The 26,616-nt window shown below is 37.7% G+C and overlaps 1 protein-coding gene across 2 annotated transcripts in view; it reads left to right on the plus strand.

Moving 5' to 3' along the window:
- Gpr137c (G protein-coupled receptor 137C) overlaps positions 1-26,616 on the plus strand; it is a 62,740-nt gene that overhangs the window by 18,584 nt on the left and 17,540 nt on the right. The window contains exons 2-3 of one of the 2 annotated variants that reach the window (XM_041634074.1): positions 5,393-5,436; positions 7,798-8,026. The exons of the other annotated variant lie outside the window; for it this stretch is intronic. Coding sequence (XP_041490008.1) covers positions 5,393-5,436; positions 7,798-8,026 — 273 coding nt within the window. The remainder of the gene's footprint in view (positions 1-5,392; positions 5,437-7,797; positions 8,027-26,616) is intronic. 2 annotated transcript variants of the gene reach the window in all.

Consider the following 26,616-nt stretch of genomic DNA (forward strand, 5'->3'; position numbering starts at 1 on the left):
AAGACATACAAGTCACCCAAGCAAATGCTATTTTCTTAAGTATTTTTCACTTTTCATGGAATTACCAGGGCTATACTTCCCTTTAACTTTAAACTATCCTGCTGTTTTCTATACGTGCTTTGTTTCTCTTCTTGGCTGAGTTCTCTAGTTCTACATTGTGCTTTTTAAATCCTGACTGTTAAATACAAGATACCACAGGTTTACTTCTCATCTTTGTTCTTCGAATATCTATTGCTAGAGCTTCAGTTGTCACTTCTGCAGGTGTCTGTACTTTACATCACATATTCCAAAACTCACTGACTTTGTATCTGTATAAACGTAATAAACTTTAAAAATAAAAGTGGAGCCCATAATCTAATCAATTTCTTTTATTAGTCAGTCTCTCATTCTAATATTTCTTTTCCTGGTAACAGCAGTGGCAAATGGCTCAGCAGGTAAAGGTACCAAGACTGACCACCTGAGTTCAATTCCCAGAACCCGCTTGGTGGAAGGAAACAACTCTACAACTCCTCCAACCTCCACACACATGTCATGGCACATGCATGCCCACACACTCATATACACAAATAAATGAATTAGATTTTAAAAGTTGAATTTTTGTCAGGCAGTGATGGTGCACACCTTAAATCCCAACACTCAAAAGGCAGAGGCAGGCTGATCTCTGTGAGTTTGAGGCCAGCTTGGCCTACAGAGTCAGTTCCAGGGAAGCCAGAACTGTTAGAAAACCTTTTTAACCTGAGAACATCGTTTAGTAGATTCAGTCTTATCAATGGTTTTTAATGAAAAAAATGTATAGCCCATTTCACTCCATTTTCTGTGGTTATGGAAGAATCACCCAAACAAAAATCATATTACAGTTTGTAATGGGTTAAAACCTACTCCCCTAGCATTTTATATAAGGATTCTGATTAGATGACCGCTGTCTTCCAGCTTCAATATCTCCAGTCATTGCATGCTCTTCCATACTCCCCATAATACCAAAGTATAAGCTTTAACCTGAATTTATTAATCATTTTAAAACATATTTTCTGAAAATCTCTGAACTTTTTGCTAGAAAGTGAGGCTACAAATGTAAGTAAATTATGACTTTTCTCAAGCATGTAAATATGACAAATTCCATGGATTTTTGGTTAGTAATGCAATGACATAAAGCAGATCTCTTTCCCTGAGGCACTTAATCAGACATTTTAGAGTGTGGTATGTTGGTAGTCCTTAGAATGAGGTGATATTTGTTACATCATCATGAAAGCATGTTCCAGATAAGGTAAAAATATATACAAAGGCATAAAGATGTATAAAATTGATGCTTTTATTCAGAAGTTGTAAACTTTTCAGAATGATGGATCATAAGATTGAAGGCAGGAAGCTAAAAGAATATTAGATGGGACACAATTTCACGTATTAAATGTAAAAGACCTTTCATATATTAAAATGGGTGCATTTTTTTCCTGGAATGAGATTTACAAAGACAGTGCTCTACTTTAATTCACTCAGACAAGAATCATTTGTAGATACTAAAGCTAGTGAATAAGCTTTGAAGAATAAATAATTGCATAGTTTTTTAATACTTCTCCATATAATACTTATTAGTTACAATGTAGAAAGTAGTTAACAACAGTGGGAAAACCATACAGATATTACCTCAGCTAGTTAATCAAAATTAGCAACATAGGAATTGAACAAAACACCATCATGAGTCACTGATAAAAGGGTACTTACTTCATTATCACTTCAGTGACATTCCAGCTGAAAAGCATAAATCAAGTTGTAAGTAAACAGCAGATAAATCCAAAGTGGAGAAGCATTCAACAAGTGGATATGCTAACGAGGTAGGCAGAAGAGCCACTGGAATGCTAAGTGAAATTATAAAAGACAAAGGTATAATAGATTAAAGGAGATTAAACAAAGCCAGATGGCTAGGAGGTAAAGATGTGTGCCACCAAACCAAGCGACGTGAATTGAGTCCCCAGAATCCACATGGAAGGAGAAAACAGACTCCAGTAGGATATCCCTTGATCATATGTGTATCATAGAACCCACATGGAAGGAGAAAACAGACTCCAGTAGGATATCCCTTGATCATATGTGTATCATAGAACCCACATGCCCACATGTACACGAGATAAATTTAAATAAAAGTGAAAGACTAAACATGAAATGTATTTAATGCATATTTTCTGATTTTTTACCATAAAGACATTATTCAGAAACTAAAAAATATTAATAAGGTCTGAACATTGCATAATAGTGTTATATCTACCTTTAATCCTAGTACTTAGAATGCAGAAGCAGATGGATTTCTGTGTTTCCAGTGAGCCTAGTCTGTATAGAGAGTTCTGGCCAGTCAGGGATACATAGTGACACGTTATCTCAAAAAGTACTGGCTGGAGAGATGGCTTCGTAGGTAAGAGCACTTGTTGCTCTGACAGAGGACCCAGGGGCTGTGCCAACCACCCATATAGAAGCTCACAACCATCTAGAACTCCAGTTCCAAGGGTTTCAGTGCCCACTTCTGATCTCTATAAGCACCAGGCATATACATGGCTCACAGACATACATACAGGAAAAACATGCATACAAAAAAATGAAAAACTAAAAACTACTTAAAATACTATTATTTCAACATTGAATTTTTGACTAATGGAGCTGGAGAGGTAGCTCACCAGTTAACAGCACTTGCTGCTCCTACAGAGGACCCAGGACCATGTGGTGGCTCACAACTGTAACAACTCTGGTTCCAGGGGCTCCAATGCCCTCTTCTAGCCTCTATAGCCCTGCACAGACAGGCATGAAAACAAACACATAAAATAAATCTTTAAACTTAAAATATTTCAATTGTGTGCGGTTATATGTGAATTTAATTTTCAAAGGATATGTTAAATGAGGTAGTTAGCAGTAAACACGCAGCTTACTACTAAATGATATCTTAAAATTTTACATAAAACATAGGTATTCACAGCAGCATTATTCACAAAAGACAAAAATGTAATGACTTGGTCCCGCCCCAACTTAATGTGCCAGACTTTGTTGATTCCCCATGGGAGCCCATACCCATTGGAGGAGTGGATGGAGGGTGGGCTGGGAATGAGGCAGAAGGGAGGTGAGAGGACAGGTAGAAAAAAAATGAAAAAAAAAATGTCGATGCCACCTACCTCTCCAATGAGTAAATGCATATATGTGTATGTGTGTATACACATCTACATAATCTTTTATTATTATTTTTTTTATTTTTTTGGTTTTTCAAGACAGGGTTTCTCTGTGGTTTTGGAGCCTGTCCTGGAACTAGCTCTTGTAGACCAGGCTGGTCTCGAACTCACAGAGATCCGCCTGTCTCTGCCTCCCGAGTGCTGGGATTAAAGGCGTGCGCCACCACTGCCCGGCTACATCTACATAATCTTAAGAAGGAAATTGACACATGAATCTTAAAATCACTTCTGCTAAGTGGAATAAGTCAGGCACAGAGGGTTAATACTGGATGAGTCTAGTTTTATAAACAGAGCTACATTTATAGTTGTGAGAGACTGGAAGAGAAAGAATGGGAAGTTTTTCTAACAGACTGGAAAAATGGAAAGGTTGTGGAGGCTAATGGTGATGGTTGCGTAGCTGTGTGAGTTTACTTAATGCCACTAGAGCAGATATTTTTAATGGTGACATTGTAATTTTCATTTTCTCTATATATTTTTTACCACAATTTCAAAATTAAATTACTTGGACCCAGAACAGGAAAGGTGATGAAAGGGAGGGATTGTCTCCTACTAAAGAAGTGGATGGAGTTAGCTATGGTCTTAGAGAAATCAATTCAAAGGCTCGTGAAATAGCCCACTGTGGTAAGGAGAACAGAAAATGGACAGTCTGAGAAGGATAGAAGTTGTCCAATCTGGTGACTAATGGGGTAGGATTTCAGACTATGCCATACACTGAGCTTTTGGTACACGGTGGCATGTTAGGCAAATGCAGTAGCTATGGCTAGACCTCAACATTCATCTGCTTAGTGCCCACTTATTTACCTTTCATTACGTGGTTCCTTTGAGAAGCCCTGCCTTGCTCTTTATAGTTTTTCCTCATCTCTTTCTCTGTCCTGGGTCATTACTCTCTCTCTAAGTTTTATAACAGCACCTTCACCTTTGTACCATAATATGTCAAAGTAGATATAGATCTCTCATGCAATGAGGTCCTTCAAAATGCAAGCAGTAATTATATTTATGAGTCTATGGCACCTAACATAGGTATCTGAGTTTCCCCATTGTTTTGTGTTCCTTTGTCTTTGTTTTGAGACAATCTAATCATGTAACCCAGGCTAACCTAAAATCCTGCACCATTCTGCCTTTGCCTCTGCCTCCTAAGTGCTGGGGTTACGGGGACATGACACCATATCAACGGAAATGGAGTAGTAATAAGTGCCCAAGAAATATTTGAATGAAATCAGTAACTTCCTGAGTATTTCAAATATTTTTGGCTATAACATTTTGTATTTTGTTTTCCTCTCCAAACCACCAAAATTCGTACCGTATTTCAGTGATCTTGTAACTGGTTCTGTTTTGTGTTCCCTCTGTGCAGACCTACATGTTAATACCGGATTAGTGAAATCCCATGCTTTGGAATATCTTGATAAAAACCTTCAATCCTAGCCAGGTTTAATGGCTGGGATTAATCCCAACACTCAGGAAGCAGAGGCAGGTAGATCTCCATGAGTTCAAGGCCAGCTTTGTCTCTGTAGTGTTCCAGGACAGCCAAAGCTGTCTCAAAAAAAAAAAAATTTAGTTCCTCCCCATTATCTAAAAAATAAGGTTTAAATTCACTGGTAAGGAAATGATCTTTGGATAATAAATGACCATAACCATATTGATACTAAGTAACAAACTCTATTTTAGAACAAAACAAGACTAATAAAAAGTTTAAGGTAGGGGCTAGAGAGATGGCTCAGTTAAGAGCACTGCCTGCTCTTCCAGAGGTCCTGGGTTCAGTTCCAGCACACATACCTCCCATTAACTCACAAAACTCTGTAACTCCAGTTCATAGGTCTAATGTCTTCTGGTCTTTAAAGTTGCCAGGAGCACACATGGCACACAGACACACATGCAGGCAAAACACCCATGCACATAAAATTAAAAATTAAACTACACTTTTTAAGAAAGCGTTTAGGATACATGGCAAACCATATAGCATATAATCTGCTTCATAACAAAAGTTCAATACATATTTAAACTAAAATAACTTTGTTGGATGTTTAAGGTAGAAACTTAAGTATTTGGATGCCTGGTTTTGTTTCACAATAATACAACTGAAAGCATTGAACTTTACAGCTACATTAACTTGAAGCACAAAGTCAAAATAAACTGAATAATTCTGTGTTACATATATTCTCAAAACTCTTTTTATACTCTCTTTATAGGTTATATGTAAAGTCAGATGTGCCACTGAACTTGACAAGCACAAGTAAGTTTCATGAGTATCAAGTTTACTGCCTAAAAGATCTAAAGGATTAATTCATTAATATTAATGCTTCGTACCTAAAAGATATAAGTAGTTATTCTAATTTACTTATTTACTATATATATATATACATACATACATACATACATAATATGGTGTTTTGTCTGTATAGCTGTATATATCGCATGTATGAGTTACAGCTATGAGCTGTCATGTGGGTGCTGGAAATCAAACGCAGATCCTTGCTCACCAACGACAGCTGGACAGGGAAGGAACAAGCATAGGACCAAACTAGACCCTCTCAATATGGGTGACAGTTGTATGGCTGGGGCCACTGACAGTAGCACCAGGATTTATCCCTACTGCACATACTGGCTTTTTTGGAACCCATTCTCTTTGAATAGATACCTTGCTCAGCCTAGATTATAGGTGGGAGGGCCTTGGACCTTCCCCAAAGCAATGTGCCTTACCCTCTCTGAGGAGTGGATAGGTTGTAGGGTGGGGGAAAGGTAGAGAGAATGGGAGGGGGGAGTGGGAACAGGAACTGGTATGTAAAATGAAAGAAGATAGTTTGTTTTCTTTTAAAAAATAAAATAAAATAACCAGATCCTCTGGAAGAGCAGCCAGTGCTCTTAGCTGCTAAACCATCTCTCCAGGCCCCCTAAGTAAATATTTTTGACAAGTGGTTGATAAAGGTAAAAGGAAGGAATTGCTGAGGGCGCCTAGGCAGTCTTATAGGAAATTAAGTCATTAGATTGGTTCAAAGGAGTAAGTCCAGCAGTTCATTTTCTCCCTTCTGCTGTGAGAGCCATGATGCCCATACCTATTCCCTCCTTCCCTCTTCCTCCCCTTCATCCCCTCTCCCTTTACTATCCTGTCTTCTCTCTCCCCCTTTCTGACTCTACATAAAAAAAGCTAGTGTATACAGAGTGTCCTGAGCTCAACAGTTTCTGCACTGATTAATCTCAACAGAGCAAACAGTAAATGAGTCAAGAGACATGAGTTTCAGACCCAGTTCTAGCTCACTTAATTCTTCTATGCTTTGGCTTCCTAAACTATTCTAATTTTAAGGTCACTTTTGGATTTAAAACTGTGTAATTATTCTATTATTTGGTTTAACACTTCACTAAGTGTGATAGCACACGCTATAGTCCCAACAATGGGGAACTGAAAGAGGAAGACAATTTGGGCTGCATAGCAAAAGCCTCTCAAAAAATGTTTTTTAATGTAACTAAAATTTTTTAAACTAAATTTTTTGCTTGTATATTCAACAGTCTTTTTCTTACCAATAACAGATTAATTTAATTAAATTCTATAAATTATCTCTAAGGGCAGACAGTTTATGATGTTCGTTGCTGAAAGCAATCCAAAATAGAAGATGCTAGAATGCTAAGTGAATTGCTACACCATACATACTTAATTTGGGGGTACAAATGTCTTTGACCTGGGATTATTTCCACAAGAGAGCAGGTAACTGTTAATTGGTACAGATGGTCACACCATACAAGAATTTTGTGTAAGTGCTTGGAAACTATGTGTTCTGTTCCTATCTTCTTTTTTGGTTAAGTTTGAAAACTATGTTTACTATAGATAATCAGGTCATAGGTTCAAACATTATTCAAAACACATTTCCCATAGCTCTTAAAATACTGTGGCTGGCCGGGCGGTGGTGGCGCACGCCTTTAATCCCAGCACTCGGGAGGCAGAGGCAGGCGGATCTCTGTGAGTTCGAGACCAGCCTGGTCTACAAGAGCTAGTTCCAGGACAGGCTCCAAAGCCACAGAGAAACCCTGTCTCGAAAAACCAAAAAAAAAAAAAAAAAAAAAAAATACTGTGGCTGGCCTTTAATCCCAGCACTCCAGAGGCAGAGGCAGGCAGATCTCTGAGTTCAAGGCCAGTTTTATCTACAGAGTGAGTTCCAGACAGCCAGTGCCACACAGAAAAACCTTGTCCTGAAATAACAAAACAAGAAAAAAAATAATACTGTGGTGAAATTAATTAGACACAGCATTTTAATTTGCTAGACAGATTTTTAAAAACTGATAATTATTAGAATGCAAAGGTCAATGCAAATGCGCTCAGTAGTTATAAAAATGAAATGGTGTTAAAATGATTCAATATTTTCTTCAATTCCACGGGTCAGTCTTTACATGAGATTATTTCTAAAGTAATGCTTTAGAAACTGTGCCATTTTGAAATAGTTCATTTATGCAGTTCATAATGGTAGACATAAAGTAACTCTGAGAGGTTATTAAATTCATGTTTAATGAAATTATAAGTAATTTAGGCTGAAAGAATTCTTGCATCTGAAAAAACACTGAATTCTCAATGGTTTTATAAACACCACACTTTGCTTTCTTTCAGAATTCTACTGCACTTGGGCTTTATACTGGCAAGCTTCCTCTTCTTAGCAGTGAACTTGACCTGTGCAATGCTAGTCCATGGAGATGTCCCAGAAAATCAGTTGAAATGGACTGTGTTTGTTCGAGCATTAATTAATGATAGCTTGTTTATTCTTTGTGCCATCTCTTTAGTTAGTTACATATGCAAAATTACAAAAATGTCATCAGCAAATGTCTACCTCGAATCAAAGGTAAGTCTAATTTCAAATTTTAATCCTATACATCATATTTTAATGAGAAATTTGTGCTGCTTCTTTGAAAAAGTACTCTGAGGGCAGTCACATTTTTAGCATGAAAAAATCGTTGTAACAATTAAAAGGTATTCGAGTTTTGGTTGTGATCCTTAGCCCTCAACAGGTAAGCCATCTCTCCAGACCAAACTTAGGCTCTTACCAAACAATAATTTGAGTATTTTTTGTGACCCTGCATTAGAGGCTGATGAGAGGAACTAAACTAAAACAAATATGAATGAATGAATCAAAAAGCATCTTATACTCTCTGGGGTCAATTCTCAGAAATACTCAGGATGGTCCAGCATTTGACATGCGTCATAGGCTTTCCTACAATATAGCCTCCAGCAAAACTAGAGGATCATTTACCTTTATAACAAGGTTGAGAAAGCCCCAAAATCCACACGTGATGTGTGCCCTCAAGGGTTTGGTGCTGGTAAGACCTAAAGCCCTCATGAACTTGTATAAAACATAGAAACACCTCACCGGGGCTTCTGCTGGCTCCAGTAGACCAAGTGTGTCTGAGAAAGGTTCAAGCATGCCTCTGTATTAAGGAACAGAAATTAATGAACATGTTGAAGGCACAAACACAGAATCAGAAAATAAATGAATATGAAGCTTTTTAAGTAATAAAAATCAAGGCATGTTCTAAAAAATATAAAGCATCTTATAAAGCTGTAGAGAGAACTTAAGACTTTGTCTAGTAAAAGCAGTAGTTTGCCATGAAACAAACCTAGCAGATAATGTGGACATACACTTGAGTTATCAGTGTGGATATGCCATGGAGGGTTTGGAAGTGTTACTTCACTCTATACTAAGTCCATGCCTTATCTATATGATACTTGAAACAGTCATGCCTTGTTTCTTATTTTTCTTGTTTTGAAAAATACATAAATGTTAATTCACTAATAAAGAGTCATGGAAGTTTCTACTATTGAAGATAACTGACAGTGTCATTGGATAGTGAGTGTTTACCACAATATGTGTGTGACATTGAGTGTAGGTTTGTAGATGTGTGGATATTGAGGTGTGGGATGTATATATTCCGGGGAACTTTGACAATTTGTCTTCTCAGACTAACAACTACATTCAGAACATTATGTAAAACCAAACTAAAATTGCTAGATACCTAGAGAAATGTGTGTGTGTGTGTCCAGACTTTAGAATCACAGTCCCAGAAGAATCTCTGCTTCATTCAGGCAACACATCATCTTGGTTTTACTTGCTCCTTGTAAAAACACTAGGCTTATTTGTAGGAGTTTTTGTTCTCCTGTAGCAAAATTCAGCAATGGTCTTTTCAGACAATCAATGTTTATCAAGCCATTACCTCTTCAGCTGTTTTGCTCTCCCTGATAATGTTTTCTAAAACTCAGACTTGGTCTTTTGCTTTCTTCTTTCTATTCTTCTTCCTTTGCACAATTTGTAATAATGATCTCTCAGCCAGATCTCAAGTGCTTTGTTTTCAAATGGCACATGGTATGCCACTTGCCTGACCCAGAAAGAAGGCCTTTTCGTTTCCTAGTGCTCTCTGTATTTCTCTCTTCCCCGGCCTCAAAGACCTAATTAAATTCAGCCATTTCTCTCCATCTCCAGAATCAAGTCCAAAAAGACTGACTATCAGACTGAAGTTCTGGGTTCCCTAGGAATTATTCTCATTTTCTATGAGCTACCATTTTGTGTGTGTGTGTGTGTGTGTGTGTGTGTGTGTGTGTGTGTTTGTGTGTAGGTTTTCAGTAAAACAAAGCCGCTTCCCTCCCCCCCCCTTTTTTTTTTGTTTTTTAAGACAGGGTTTCTCTGTAGCTTTGGAGCCTGTCCTAGAACTAGCTCTTGTAGACCAGCCTGGCCTCGAACTCACAGAGATCCATCTACCTCTGCTACCCGAGTGCTGGAATTAAAGGCATGCCCCACCACTGCCCGGCCGCTTTCCCTTTTGTATCTTTGTCATGTTTTCGAATGTACACATCTGTCTCATGAACTAACATGGGTAAGACAATTAGAGCAGGAGTAACTGAAGCTCTAGGATCATGCTACCTGGGTTTTACTAACTCAGGGTTGTTAACTCTCTGTAACTCTCTTCCATAGCAGTGCTATAATGATAAGACAGTAATGTGTGGGAAATCACAGCATCTGAACCAGCACTATTAGCTATTATTATCTTTTTTTTATTTTTGAGACAGGGTTTCTCTGTGTGGCCCTGGCTGTCCTGGAACTCACTCTGTAGACCAGGCTGGCTTTGAACTCACAAAGATCCCCCTGCCTCTGCCTCCTGAATGTGTCACCACTGCCCAGCAGCTGTTATTATATTTATCATCATGTTTAGCATAGTCTATAGATGACTTATTAGAGGATTGGAAGAAATTTTCAGATAGCACTTTGGGTAAAAGTTGTTTTTTTTTTGGTATTTTTGTTTGTTTTGTTTTAGCTTCGTCTAATATTGTTCACTAGCTGGTTTTATTTCCACCAGACCAGCAGTCCTCTCTCCACGCTGAGTGTTAAAACTTGCGAATATGAAAGCATATAATTTTACAACTTTAAAGGAAGTAGCAGTGGACTGCATGTAGCTCAGTATACTTGGCCTTGGTTCCATCCCCAGCAGTGAAACAAACATGCAGCAATAATGTTACCATGATACTTATATTTAGAACTCAGAGTAAATATAACTTTATGCCTTCCTTCCTCCACCATGAAGTAGCAAAGAATTTTCTCACGTTATTAAAAATTTATGCTCCCACCCTGCCATGGGACCAGGTTGCACTGGGACACAGTGTAGCCATGGTGAAAACAGAAGCCTCCAGAAACTATTCAATCACCAGAACCCCAGCCTCAGCCCCATTGGCATCTGGAGGAGTGACCACCTGAGCCTTGAGCCCATCTATACCTGGGGGCTCAGCCCTGCCTGGACCTGAAGGAGCATTCAACAGAGTCACAGCCCCCAGCCACACCAATAAGAAGAAGGACCCCCTGAAGCACAGGGTTCACCCATACAAATTGGAGGAAGAGGTGGGTAGACAAGAAGGTAAGATTATACTAAACAACACAAAGAGCAATACAGCAACACCAGAAACTAGTGGTTCTACAGCAAGAAGACATGAATGTCCCAACACAGATGAAGCAGAAGAAAACAACACTAAAAATGACTTTATGAAGATAATTGAGGCCCTTAAGGAAGAAATGAAAAATTCTCTTAAAGAAATGGAAGAAAAGACAAAAAAAATGGAAGAGATCAACAAACCCTTAAAGAAAACCAAGAAAAAGCAATCAAACAGGTGAAGGAAACAGCTCAAGACTTAAAAACTGACATAGAGGCAATAAAGAAAACACAAACCAAGGGAATCTTCTCTAAAATCGACCACATACTCGGTAACAAGGCAAACCCCAAAAGATACAAAAACTTGAAATAACCCCCTGTATCTTATCGTATCACCATTGTTTAAAGTTAGAATTCAACAACCCTAATTGCAGAAAGCCCATAAACTGATGGAAATTTGACAATGCTCAACTGAATCACCACTGGGTCAAGGAAGAAATAAAGAAGTTAATGACTTCCTAGAATTCAATGAAAATGATGGCATAACATATCCAAACATATGGGACTCAAGGAAAGCAATGATAAGAGGAAAGTTCATACCACTAAATGCATACGTGAAAAAACTAGAGAAATCCCACACTAGTGAATTAACAGAACAATTGAAAGCTCTAAAACAAAAAGAAGTAAACTCACCCAGGAGGAGTAAGTAGATGACTGGAAATAATCAAATTGAGGGTTGAAATCAGTAAAACAGAAACAAAACGATGCAAAGAATCAATGAGACAAAGAGTTGGTTCTTCAAGAAAATGAACAAAACCTTTATCCAAACTAACCAAAAGACAGAGAATATCCAAATTAACAAAATCAGAAATGAAAAGGGGGATATAACAGCAGACAATGAGAAAATACTTTAAAAACCTGTACTCCACAAAATTGGAAAATTTAAAGGAAATGAACAATTTTCTGTATAAGTACCATATCCCAAAATTAAAACAAGACCAGGTAAACAAATTAGATTGCCTATAACCCCTATGGAAATAAAAAGTCATCAAAAGTCTCCCAACCACAAAAAGCCCAGGACCAAATGGTTTCAGTGCAGAATTCTACCAGAACTTCAAAGAAGAGCTAATACCAATACTCCTCAAATTATTCCACACAATAGAAACAAAAGAAACATTGCCAAACTCTTTTTCTGAGGTGATAGTTACTTTGATACCCAAACCACACAAAGACACAATTAAGATAATTACAGATCAATCTCACTTATGAACATGGATTCAAAAATACTCAATAAAATACTGGCAAACCAAATCCAAGAACACATCAGAAAAATCATCCACCATGACCAAATTGGCTTCATCCCAGAGATGCAGGGATGGTTCAACATATGAAAATCTGTCTGTGTGATCCACCAAATAAACAAACTGAAAGAAAAAACACAAGATCATCTCATTAGATAGTGAAAAAGCCTTTGACAAAATACAACATCCCTTCATGATAAAGGTCTTGGAGAGAGCAGGGATACAAGGAACATACCTAAGCATAATAAAGGCAATATACAGCAAGCAACAGCCAACATCAAACTAAATCAAGAGAAAGTCAAAGTGATCACACTGAAATCAGGAACAAGACAAGGCTGTTCACTCTCTCCATATCTATTCAAGATAGTACTTGATGTTCTAGCTAGAGCAATAAGATAACAAAAGGAGATCAAATTTAACTCTTGTTGGATAGCCCTTGAAGTCATTTCTAAAATTTCAACCTCTAAATTGTTACTTTTCATCACAGCATTGCAGCAGGATTGTTAAGTGCATCTACAACTCCATTTACAGAGCATATAAAAGTCTTTTATGTTCTATTTTTTTATTACTTAATTTGTATGTTGAGCAGCTACAACAGTGCTGTTGTTTGATTCTCTTTTGCAAAGAGAACTTTTACTTGCTTTTAAAACAGTAGTTATGGGGAGCCAGGGATGGTAGCACATGCCTTTAATCCCAGCATTTGGGAGACAGGTTTAAGTTGGTCTGTTAGTTTGAGGCCAACCTGGGCTGTGTTCTGCTAGTTAAAAAAAAAAAAAAAAAGTTACCTATAGTTCGATAATTTATTTCTGTGCCTTCACTGTTTTTTTTCTCTTCCTCATATATTTAAGGCTGCCACCTTGTTCTTTATCTATATGTGTATTTAAACTGTAAACACTTCATTCTTTTACAAACTAATACAGGTAGAACAATATGTTTCCAAAAACTATTTTGGCAGTTTTCTATAACCTTATAATATTGTAGCAACACCCCTTATTTAACAAAAACAGGGAGAGGCTGTGGCACAGTGGCTCAGAATACATGCTGCTCCTGCAGAGGACCAGAGTTCAATTCCCAGCACCCTTGTCAGGCAGCTCACAAATAAAGCCCCAGGAGGATCCAGTGCCTCTGTTCTCAACAGACACTTGCACAAAGAGCACACACACACAAAATACACATACACTTATCTTAAAAAGTAAATACTTAAAAACAAGGAAAATTTAGGTTTAGATTACAGCCATGTCTTATGTATGGTATACTTACACATCAGTGATAATTAGATATTATCTCTGTCAGCTTAACTCAGAAGAAATCTGAAAATCAGATGTTTGTCATTTTTAGTTCTGTTAACTTCCATAACAAGTTACCAATTTTTCTCTCTGTGCTTTTCCACCAAGATGACTCTGACCTGAAGTTCCTGTACTCTAGGTACCTGTCAGAATAAATCTCACCTATTTTATTCACAAGCTGGTAGGTCAGAAATACGACCTAAAAGTTATATAATCTGTTCCACCTTCTAATATGTATTTATGTTCAACTTGATCCAGATCACTGTAGCTTTGCGATGGATTAGTTGTCTCTTCTATCCTAGACTGTGACAAACATCATGCTTTGGCCTACATCAAGAGATTTAAAAGAATTTTCTTATAAGAAAAGTTGGTTCCATGGACTGGAGAGATGGCTCAGCGGTAAAGAACACTTGTTGCTCTTTCTGAGAACCTGAGTTTTATTCTCAGTTCCACGTCACTGCTCAGAACCAGCTCCAGGAGACTGATGCCCTTTTCTGTCCTCTGCATGTAGCTGTGCGTATGTGGTGTACATTCACACACAACTACTGTCATATAAATAAAAATAAAGAAGACTTGTCCTGGAAAGTGCTAGATGCCAAGCCTGACAACCTGAATTTGATCCCCATATCTCCATGGTGGGAAGAGAGAATTAACTCCCACAATTTGTCCTCTTATTTTCATGCATGTGCCTTGGTATTTGTGCTTGAGCACACATTCATTAATAAGTAAATAAATATTTGAAAACTTTTTTTCTAGTTTAATTTTTTATTTTATTTTTTATTTTTTTTAATCTTTTTTTTGCCTTATTGTTTTTTTTTAATTTATTTATTTATTAAGGATTTCTGCCTCCTCCCCACCACTGCCTCCCATTTCCCTCCCCCTCCCCCGATCAAGTCCCCCTTCCTCATCTGCTCGAAGAGCAATCAGGGTTCCCTGATCTGTGGGAAGTCCAAGGACCGCCCACCTCTATCCAGGTCTTGTAAGGTGAGCATCCAAACTGCCTAGGCTCCCATAAAGCCAGTACGTGCAGTAGGATCAAAAACCCAGTGCCATTGTTCTTGAGTTCTCAGTATTCCTCATTGTCCGCTATGTTCAGCTAGTCCGGTTTTATCCCATGCTTTTTCAGACCCAGGCCAGCTGGCCTTGGTGAGTTCCCGATAGAACATCCCCATTGTCTCAGTGTGTGGGTGCACCCCTCGCGGTCCTGAGTTCCTTGCTCGTGCTCCCTCTCTTTCTGCTCCTGATTTGGACCTTGAGATTTCTGTCCGGTGCTCCAATGTGGGTCTCTGTCTTTGTCTCCTTTCATCGCCTGATGAAGGTTAATATTCAGGAGGATGCCTATGTGTTTGTCTTTGGATTCACCTTCTTATTTAGCTTCTCTAGGAACATGAATTATAAGCTCAATGTCCTTTATTTATGGCTAGAAACCAAATATGAGTGAGTATATCCCATGTTCATCTTTTTGGGTCTGGCTTACCTCACTCAGGATAGTGTTTTCTATTTCCATCCATTTGTATGCAAAATTCAAGAAGTCTTTGTTTTTTACTCTAATATGTATATATTCCATACTTTCTTCATCCATTCTTCCGTTGAAGGGCATCTAGGTTGTTTCCAGGTTCTGGCTATTACAAACAATGCTGCTATGAACATAGTTGAGCATATACTTTTGTTGTATGATAGGGCCTCTCTTGGGTATATTCCCAAGAGTGGTATTGCTGGGTCCAGGGGTAGGTTGATCCCGAATTTCCTGAGAAACTGCCACACTGCTTTCCAAAGTGGTTGCACAAGTTTGCATTCCCACCAGCAATGGATGAGGGTACCCCTTCCTCCACAACCTCTCCAGCAAAGGCTATCATTGGTGTTTTTGATTTTAATCATGCTTGAGCACACATACATTAATAAGTAAATAAATATTTGAAAACTTTTTTCTAGTTTAATTTTTTATTTTATTTTTTATTTTTTATACATTTTTTTTATTGATATTTATTGAGCTCTACATTTTTCTCTGCTTCCCTCCCTACCTCTCCCCGTCCCCCTACAGTTCTCTACCAAGGTCCCCATGCTCCAGATTTACTCAGGAGATCTTGTCGTTTTCTACTTTCTACTTCCCATGTAGATTAGATCAATGTCAGTCTCTCTTAGTGTCCTCATTGTTGTCTAAGTAGTCTGGGATTGTGGTTTGTAGGCTGGCTTTCTTTGCTTTATGTTTAAAAACCACCTATGAGGGAGTACATGTGATAATTGTCTTTCTGTGTCTAGGTTACCTCACTCAAAATAATGTTTTCTAGCTCCATCCATTTGCCTGCAAAACTTAAGATGTCGCTATTTTTTTCTGCTGTGTAGTACTCCATTGTGTAAATATACCACATTTTTCCTATCCATTCTTCGATTGAGGGGCATTTAGGTTGTTTCCAAGTTCTGGCTATGACAAACAAAGCTGCTATGAACATAGTTGAGCACATGTCCTTGTGGCACGATTGAGCATCCTTTGGATATATACCCAAAAGTGGTATTACTGGGTTTTAAAGAAAGCTTTTTCCTAATTTTCTGAGAAATTGCCACACTGACATCTAAAGGGGTTGTACCAGCTTGCATTCCTATCAGCAATGCAGAAGTGTTCCCTTTTCCCCACAACCTCTCCAGCATAAGTTGTCATCAGTGTTTTTGATCTTGGTCTGTTGAAATACGGAGCAGCGGGCTGTGTCCCGCCACCCAGCTAGCTTTACCCGAAATAATTACACGGAAACTGTATTCTTTTAAACACTGCCTGACCCATTAGTTTTAGTTTCTTATTGGCTAGCTTTTACATATTGATCTAACCCATTTCTATTAATCTGTGTAGCCCACGAGCTGGCTTACCAGGAATGATCTTAACCTGCGTCTGTCTGGAGTGGGAGAATCATGGCGACTCCCTGACTCAGCTTCTTTCTCCCAGCATTCCGTTCTGTTTACTCCGCCTACCTAAGGGTTGGCCTATCAAATGGGTCTGGGCAGTTTCTTTATTAATAAGAAATCACTCCCACATCATTGGTCACTCTTACACGTGTAAGATGGAATCTCAGAGTTGTTTTGATTTGCATTTCTCTGATGACTAAGGATGTTGAACATTTCCTTAAGTGTCTTTCAGTCATTTTAGATTCCTCTGTTGAGAGTTCTCTGTTTAGGTCTGTACTCCATTTTTTTAAATTGGATTATGTGATCTTTTGGTGTCCAATTTCTTGAGTTCTTTATATATTTTGGAGATCAAACCTTTGTCTGATGTGAGGTTAGTGAAGATCTTTTCCCATTCTGTAGGCTGTCGTTTTGTCTTGTTGACTGTGTCCTTTGCTTTACAGAAGCTTTTCAGTTTCAGGAGGTTCCATTTATTAATTGTTTCTCTCAGTGTCTGTGCTGCTGGGGTTCTATTTAGGAAGTGGTTCCCTGTGCCAATGCGTTCAAGTGTACTTCCCACTTTCTCTTCTATAAGGTTCAGTGTGGCTGGCTTTATGTTGAAGTCTTTGATCGATTTGGACTTGAGTTTTGTGCATGGTGATAGATATGGGTCTATTTTCATTCTTCTACATGTTGATACCCAGTTATGCCAGCACCACTTGTTAAATATGCTTTCTTTTTTCCATTTGGTATTTTTTGCTTCTTTATCAAAGATCGGGTGTTATAAGATGTATGGATTGATATCTGGGTCTTCTATTCAGTTCCACTGGTCCTCCTGTCTGTTCTTATGCCAGTACCAGGCTGTTTTCAGTACTGTAGCTCTGTAATAGAGTTTCAAGTCAGGGATTGTGATGCCTCCAGAAGTTCTTTTATTGTACAGGATTGTTTTGGCTATCCTGGGGTTTTTTGCTTTCCCATATGAAGTTAAGTCTTTGAAGAATTTTGCTGGGATTTTGATGGGCGTTGCATTGAAATATTGAAAACTTTTAAAGAAATCTTTATATGAAAATCATCAATAGATATTGTATATTGCTTTTGAAGTATTAGCTACATAGAGTTCCCAAGAAAAGATTTTTTTTTCATTTTCAGCACCAAAAAAAAAAAAAGTCTCTGATTAACATTCTTTTCTCAAGCTAGTATGTCTCAGGTTCGAAAGCAAGTTAAGTAGCTAGCCCTGCTCAATTGTTACAGAGCTTACTGTATCAATTGTTACAGAGCTTACTGTATCAATTGTTACAGAGCTTACTGTATCAATTTTTGCTCCGGTTCTGCCTTTCTTTTTTTATCTCATTCTTCCCTACCCACAACTTATTTGTATGTGTTTTTATAACCTGTGTGCACCTCTGTAGCATCTGATTATTTGCAACAAATTATTTAAATTTGTAAATTAATAATAAGTTTAGTTATGCCTTTGGATATGTTTATATTTTTTCTTTGGATGAGTTTTTTTTTTTTAATTACCACAGAATGACCTTAGAGACATTGTGTTTTAAATGGAACTACAACGTGGAAACGAGATTGAGAGAGACGTAAGGAAAACCCACGCAGCTGTTTTCGCCTAAGTGTGACTTTAGGCAGTTAATAGCATCTCTGAGCTCAAATGTCTTCATCTTACCTGTAAACCCCTTCACAGCATACACGAATCAGTAGCACCTATGTTCATCAACAACAGACTTGATGAATCAGCAAAAACATGCCTTTACAATAGCCTCAAAGAAAAAATATCTAAAAATAAACCTAATGAAAGAAGTGAAAGATCTCTACTGTAAAGCTTTAAGACACTGACAAAAGAAAGTAAAGGCAATACCTGACAGATGGTGGGAGGGGTGTGTTATGCTCCTGGATTAGCAGAAGTTATGGTGTAAAAACAACTACACTACCAAAAGCAATCTACTGATTCAGTGGAATCTTCATCAAAATTTCAATGACATTCTTCACGGAAACAGAAAACAATCCTAAAATTCATATGTAAACACAAAAGATCAAGCAGACAAAACTAAGCAGAAAGAACACAGCCAGAGGCATCGCATTTCCTCATCACAAATTATACTACAGAGCCATAGTGATAATGACACTCCTCTACTCAAATAAAAACAAACACATAGACCAGTTGAATATAATAGAAGACCCAAAGATAAACCAACATAGCTGTGGACATCTAATTTTTTTTTTTTTTTTTTTTTTTTTGGTTTTTCGAGACAGGGTTTCTCTGTGGCTTTGGAGCCTGTCCTGGAACTAGCTCTGTAGACCAGGCTGGTCTCGAACTCACAGAGATCCGCCTGCCTCTGCCTCCCAAGTGCTGGGATTAAAGGCGTGCGCCACCACCGCCCGGCTGGACATCTAATTTTTGACAGTTATTTTTTTCAATGCACTAAAAGAGACTTCCGGCAAAACTGTATATCCACATATAGAACAATGAAGTTATACCCATCTTTTTTACCCTGGACAAAAATCAGTTCAAATTGGATCAGAGATCTTAATTTAAAGCTAAAAACATGGAAATTGCTATAGGAAAACATAAGTGAAACACTTCAGGATATAGGTACAGGCAACAAATTTCTGAGTAGAACCCCCCTTAAACAGGAAGTAGCACTAAGAACTGACAAATGGGAACCATGTGAGATTAAAAAGCTTCTACACAGAAAAAGAAATTCAGCAGAAAAAAACAAGCAGCCTACAGGACAGGAGAAAATCTTTGCCAGTTATACCTGAGACATGTATTTAATATCTAAAGTATATAAAAATTGCAAGAATTAAATACCAGAGAAACAAAACTGATGGGTGATAAGTGGACCAATGACCTGATCAGAAATTTCAAAAGAAAAAAATAAAAACGGTCAATAATGTTTTTTGAGTGTTTAACATCTCTAGCCATTGGAGAAATGTAAACTAAAACTACTTTGAGATTTCATCTCTCCTCGGTAAGAATGGTAATCATCAAGAAAACAAAGGACAAGTAAATACTGAAGAGGATGTAGGGAAAGAGAAACACTTATACACTGACAGCCATATGCTAATCAGTGTAGAGTCCTCTCAAAAGAATACATCTATCATATGATCCAGCAACATCACTTCTCGACTTACACCCAAAAGATGCCACATCCTACTGCAGAGACACTTGTCCATTCATGTTTTAAGGCTGCTTTTTTTTTTTACAATAGCAAGGAAATACAATTAACCTAGATATCCATCAACAGGTAAATAAATAATGAAAAATACATATATACAAATGTGATTTTATTAAGTTGTAAAGAAAAATGAAGTTTGCAGTAAGATGGATGGAATTTGGAAAACATTTTAAGGCTGGTAACCAAACCTAAAAAAGAAAAATACAGTATGTTCTCTTTCATATGGGTATCCTAGCCTTTAACTGTTAAATATGCAAATCCAGATGGTAAAAAATGTGGATAAAGGCCTAGAAGCTAGAAAGAGGTCTGTGAGACTGGAAAAAGGTTGTGAGGGAGGGATGAGAGGAGACAAAAGAAAAAAATGGAAGTGGGAAAGTAAAGGAACAAAGGGTCCAACAGAAATAATGACAGGAAGATGGGAGAAGCAGGGGAGGAGGGACCAACCAAAAAAAAAGATATATGTGAAAAACTCATACAGAAACAACTGTTACTTATAAGTTAATTTTTAAAAAAGTCTGATCTGTGAGGTGGAAATGAGATACTGCTGATCTCCTGGGTTCCTGTGAGGTTGAGTAGTAACTACCAGGCTGGAGAGATGGCTTAGCAGTTCAGAGCACTGACAGCTCTTCCGGAGGACCTGTGTTCAATTCCCAACACCCACGTGGCAGCTCACAACTGTCTATAATTCCCATTCCAGGTGATCTGGTACCCTCACACAGACATACGTGCTCATAAAATAGAAAATAAAAGAGTTGTAACCACCTTACAAGTTTGCTGTCAGGATGCAGTGAAAATGCACATAAATACTACTACAGTGTGCTGCACTTAGAAAGCACTTAAAACGTTGGCTTGTGTTTGTGCGAGATAGTAACCTAGCTTGAAGGAGTGTTTTGTTATTGTTTAGATTTATTTCTTGTTGGTTTGTGTGCATGGCATTTTATCTGCATCTTTGTGTACCATGTGTGTGCCTGGTTCCCACAGAGTCCAAAGAGAGAACTGGATCCCCTATAACCAGATATGTCTCATGTGGGTGCTGGGAATCAAATGTGTGTCTTCTGGAAGAGCAGTCAGTGCTCTTACCTGTGAGTCATCTCTCCAGCCTCTGAAGGGGGTTTTAAATATCTGAAAATGATGGCAAAATTTATGTGTGAAAAGATCCTTATATATTTAATCAAACTCAAAAGGAAGAACTACTCATAAAAGGGAATAAAAATCTCTACAGAACTAGAATTCTCTTTTGAGTAGCTTAGCTTTACAATATGTGCCATTTTACTTTTATGTACTCTTCCTCTGATTTTTATGAGTTAATGTGTATGAAAGATTACATGTGTCTAATATTTAGTTTCCTTAGTACTTCTTGCTGACATTCATAAGTGTCCCCTTCTTTTTTTAGACCTTGTGCTCTAACCCTCTACAAAATAGAGAGCTCAGAAGAGTAGGGAGCAAATTTTGCTCTAAGATCTAAAAGTTCAGACTGCCTTACAGATTTGTCAACCCTAGCTTCACACACATAAAGTATAACTGATAATTTTTGTGATTTCTGTAGATATACAAACTGATAACAACAGTCTGCAGTTGGAGTTTAGGCCATTTCAATAGTGGAATGAGTCAGGCTAAAGCCCAGGTGATGGTCTAGCATTTGCCCATTGATCCCTTCGTGCACACACTGGATAATCAGATGACAGGTCGATAGGAGCTATCATCTTTGCAATGTTAGCTGTCCTCTTCTTTATGGGATCCAGGTAAATGTGGAGGCCAACAGCACAGAAACATCTTAGAATGCTGGAAGGCAAACTTGTCAGCTCTGAGTCCTGCGACTACTATAAATATTTTTTAATTGTTGGTGTTGTTTTGTTTGAGACAGGGTCTCTCTGTGTAGTCCTAGCTGTCCTAGAACTTGCTTAGTAGATCACGCTGGCCTTGAACTCAGAGATCCTCCTGCCTTTGCCTCCCAGGTGCTGGGATTAAAGGTGTATGCCACTACCACCTATCTTGAAATATTCTTTTTTTTTTAAAGCTTCTCTGCCATCCAGCCGATGTCCCTTTTTATTTATTTATTTATTTATTTATTTATTTATTTATTTATTATGTATACAATATTCTGTCTGTATGCCTGAAGGCCAGAAGAGGGCGCCAGACCTCTTTACAGATGGTTGTGAGCCACCATGTGGTTGCTGGGAATTGAACTCAGGACCTTTGGAAGAGCAGGCAATGCTCTTAACCACTGAGCCATCTCTCCAGCCCCATTGAAATATTCTTGAAGAGCAACAAAGGAATAAATTTATCTGGATAAAAGAAAACCAGTAAGCATGCCTAGATTACATGAAATCCTGAGAACATTTTACAGTGTGTAGAAAAACAAACTAGCTTGAATTCAGTTCTTCAGAAATGAATGAAGAACACCATAGGTAATATATGGATAAACATAATTTCTGCATTTTTAAAAATACATAATGTGAGGTTTACATATGTGGATATAATAGATAATTCTCCATAAGTTGTATCTAACAACTATATAATGAAGGATAGGAGAAGATTATAAAAAGTTAAGGGTGTGCATTGTAATATTTAGAGCAGGGTTTTCAAATTTCGATCTTGAGACCGAGTCCTATATCAATGGAGAGCTCAAGGAGCTTTGTAATGTGTACCTATTACTAAATAACATATTAAGAGTTAAAAGATTAACCTGTTAATTCATTTAAAAATAAACCCACTACATGTAAAATAAATAACTTCTATGAGTTATCAAATTTTCTTATAAAAAAATTAGATTGACATGCTACATTATTCAAGTGTCCTTAACGTCTGACTTGGTAGCAGACATCTGGGTTTCCCTGTCCATATTTGCATTCACTGTGTTGGGGTATGTTGTTCAGGTTGAAATAAACTTTAGAAAGTCTGTCTTCCCACATGCATGCAGCTGGGAAATGGAAAACTTTAATACATTTTCCAGATAATAGGGGATATCTTCTATAGTGCTAACACAAAAACACAGAAGTGAAACTTCCTTAAAGATTAGTTACCATGAAGACCCAAAAGCAGTGAGTGACTTTCTATTAGTCTATAGTAGACTTGGAAAATTTTGTAAGATCATGCTTTGATCATTTAGAAAAGAGTGGTAACAGATCTTCAGTATGCTTTATTTTCATTAAGTTGTGTCCCAAATTGTATCTGTTAGTATCACACCATCTCGTTGGGAAATTCTAGTTGGTAGAAAACGTTAATCATGGATGCAAGTGCATATAATTTCCCAGGATCTAATTTTCACTTGAAAGTTTAGTAATTACCAACTGTTTCTTTAAATTTATAGGTTTATTTTGTATACATAAAAAATGCACCTGTATACCAAGTCTGAATAACCATTGCTTGTCTTCTATAGTTGTCTACCAAGTAAAACATGGTGTTCTATGAAAAAAATTTTAAAAGTGACTGTTTCCACTTCCAGATCAATTAATTGTGTAAGTGGTTTTCTCCAGAACAGCCACAGTGCTTCTGAGGCACAGATCATCATTCCATACATGTAGTAATACATGTAGTAATAAATAGACAAGTACTCTAGAATCAGTCTAATAAATATTTTTACTGTTTCCTAAAGGTTATTATTAGGAGGGTGCACACCTGAAATCCTAGCACTTGAGAAACTAAGGCAAAAGTTCAGGGCCAGCCTCAGCTTCAGAGAGCCTTTGGGGCCAACCTGGGCTATGTAAGACACTGTCACAAAAAAAAAAGCAAATAAATAAAGAATTCTTAAGCTTTCATTTTTAACCAGGAGTGCATGATAGTGAAGAGTATAATCACCATAAAACAATTTATATTTGTGCCCTAAATATTATTCATTGGATCTTCATTTATAATGTGAAAAGTTAATGAAAACAATTATTTGCTATTTAAAGTATGCATCACATCTGCATTTAAATTTTCAATTCCTTTTGCTTTAAGCTCTGAATGATTGGTCTCAAAAAGATGCTGCAGCTTAACTTGGACCATAGTACTATTCAAAAAAATGTTCTGTTGCAGAAGACATAAAAGGTAAACTCTTAAATTTTATAAAAACCTATTGAAAGATAGTTATTCTATTTTTGTTTCTTACTAATGGTTTTATGTAGTCCCTTTTCGGCAGATTGAAGGAATCTCATTGAGTCAGACAACTCTCTGACACTTCCCTTTCTTAGCATTTTAAAGAAGACATTTTTATTTATGCTAATATATATATATAATGTATGTGTGTGTGGATTCCTGTGTGTGAGTGCAGGCACATGTGAGCCATGGCATACACATAGAATCAGGAGAGCTATTTTTTGTGTTAGCCCTTGACATCCTCTGGCTCAGACAGACTCTTCATTGTCTACCTCTGTATAGTGCAAATAATAAAAACCCAGAAACAGATATTGGAGTTAAGCCTGAAGATCAGAATAGCAAAGCAGTCAGCCACTGGCTCTTATCTCTACCTTAGACCAAAAAAATGGGCAAGATTTTGTCTCCACAAAGCCTGAAGACTCCACACCCAACACTCCACTGTCTCTTACTCCTTATATTCCTCTCTTCACCCAGCCATATCATTCCTGTTTTCCACCTCCCTAGTGCTGGGATTAAAGGTGTGTGATCCTAAATGCAGGGATCACCTTTGTGTAAGCTCTGTTTCTTTTTTAGATGGATTCAGTCTTGTGTAGCCCAGGGTGGCCTTGAACTAACAGAGATCTGTCTGCCTCTGTCTCCTGAGCCTTGGTGTTAAAGGTGTGTGCCTCCACTCCTTGGCCTGTATGGCTGGCTAGTGTGGCTGCTTTGCCCTCTGATCTTCAGGCAAACTTTATTTATTAAAATACCAATAATATACCACTATACCTCTGCATACACCAAGCTAGCTAGTCGCGTACGTCCTGGAATCCTCCATCCTCTACCTGCCATCTCAATGTAGGACCACTGGGATTCACATGCACAATACCATGCCCAACCTTACATGAGCTCTGGGGATTTGAACTTAGATTGGCAGGCTTATGCAGCAAATACTACTCAAGCCAAATCATATCATCTTAACCATTCTCAATACATAGTCATTGTCGTTAGGTGTAGTCACAGTGTTACACAGTTATCCCTACTATCCATTCTCAGAACATTTGTCTCATCTCATATCAAAACTCTGTACCTATAAATTTTTAGAGTAAAAATACTGTTTGTTTTGAGACAAGGTCTTTCTATATAGTCGTGGCTATCCTAGACCTCCATGTATAGATTGATCTGGCCTGAAACTGACAAAGATCCACCTGCATCTGTCTCCCAACTGCTGGGATTGATGGTGTGTGCCATCACACCTGACAAAATCCTAAATTCAAACATGAGTTTTAAATCGATTTAATTTTTTAACTTTGAGGAAAATTATAAATTTTGTAAGGCAAAAACCATGTGGTATGCATATTATTGGCTGCCCGTGTAGGTGCAAAACAATTACAGCGTGTCAAAATAAAATGTATCGCCTGATAAGGAGTTCAGCAGGTGTGGCAGATACAACTGAGGAACCTACTAATCATAAAAACACAGAGAACAAAATGAACTCTTGTGCGAAAAATGCACATACTTATAACCTACCTGTGCTGTATCAGACCTTTTAGAAAACACAGCACACAACTGTGAAATGGCCATAGCATCATCACCTCTTTGTAGCTAACATTGGCAGTATGCTCAACAGACTGGAAGCAACAGCCGCCTCCCAAAAATGGGCAGAGAGAATTGTATTGTTTTAAGAATACTTTTGATTTGGATCTTTCAGGACCTTGGACCCTAAAGACTTTCAGAACTGTTCCCTGCTAGCATCACCAACAAACACAGAGAGACAACAGAAGCCAAATAGAAGCTATATACCCAACATATCAATACTTACATGATAATATTTAGAAATCAGAGCACCATAGGGCTGGAGCGATGGTTCAGCAGTTAAGAGCACTGACTGCTCTTCCAGAAGACTCAGGTTCAATTCCCAGCACCCATATGGCAGCTCACAAACATCTGTAACTCTAGGATCCAAGTCCCTCATACAGATATATGTACAGGCAAAATACCAATGAACATAAAATAAAAATAAATTATTAAAAAAAGAAAGTGGAGCATCAGAATGAAATTTTTTAAGTCATTTATGTACTGGTTTCTAGAATCTAGAAGCATCAATGACAGTAAAAACTAATACGTTCTGCATTCAGTAAGCATATAAGTCTAAATTATTATCAGATAAAACAGACTTCAAGACAAAGAATACTATCATAAATAAAACTACATATTTTATCAGGAAGTAAAGAATATTAGAAAATACAAGGGGTAGATGTATGATTACATCAAGAAGATGTAATCATAAGTGTGGGTATGAGGCTAAAAATCAGAAACAGTGGGGAAAGCAGGCAAATAAGCAGTCATAGTCAAAGGTACCGCATGATCCCCAGTGATGCTTGATGATCACTAAACATAAACTGTGACCATTGTCAGTGCCCTTCAGCTAATTGATGCCAAATAACCAGAATGGGAATTTCTTCGATTAAATATGAAATTGTCATGAAAGTAAATCTCACATGACTAGCTGCTGTATTTGTTAAGGTTTCTGTTGCTGTCCTAAAACACCACAACCAAAACAAACCTGGGGCTAAGAGGGTTTGCTTCAGTTTATAGATCTTGGGTCACACTCCATTTAAAAGAAGAAAGGAACTGATGCAGATGCCATTGAGGAGTGAGGATTACTGCCTTATTCTTCATGGCTTGTTCTTATAGATACTCCTAGGACCACCTACCCTGGTGTGGCGTCATCCACAATGGGCTGCCCCTTCCCACATCAGTCAGGAAAATGTACCACAGATTGAGTTGGAGGTAGCATTTTCTCAATTGATGTTCTCTCCTC

This window comes from Microtus oregoni, unplaced genomic scaffold (assembly GCF_018167655.1).
Source record: "Microtus oregoni isolate MIOR12 unplaced genomic scaffold, Mior012 000045F_ref0000178, whole genome shotgun sequence".
Lineage (NCBI taxonomy): Eukaryota > Metazoa > Chordata > Mammalia > Rodentia > Cricetidae > Microtus > Microtus oregoni.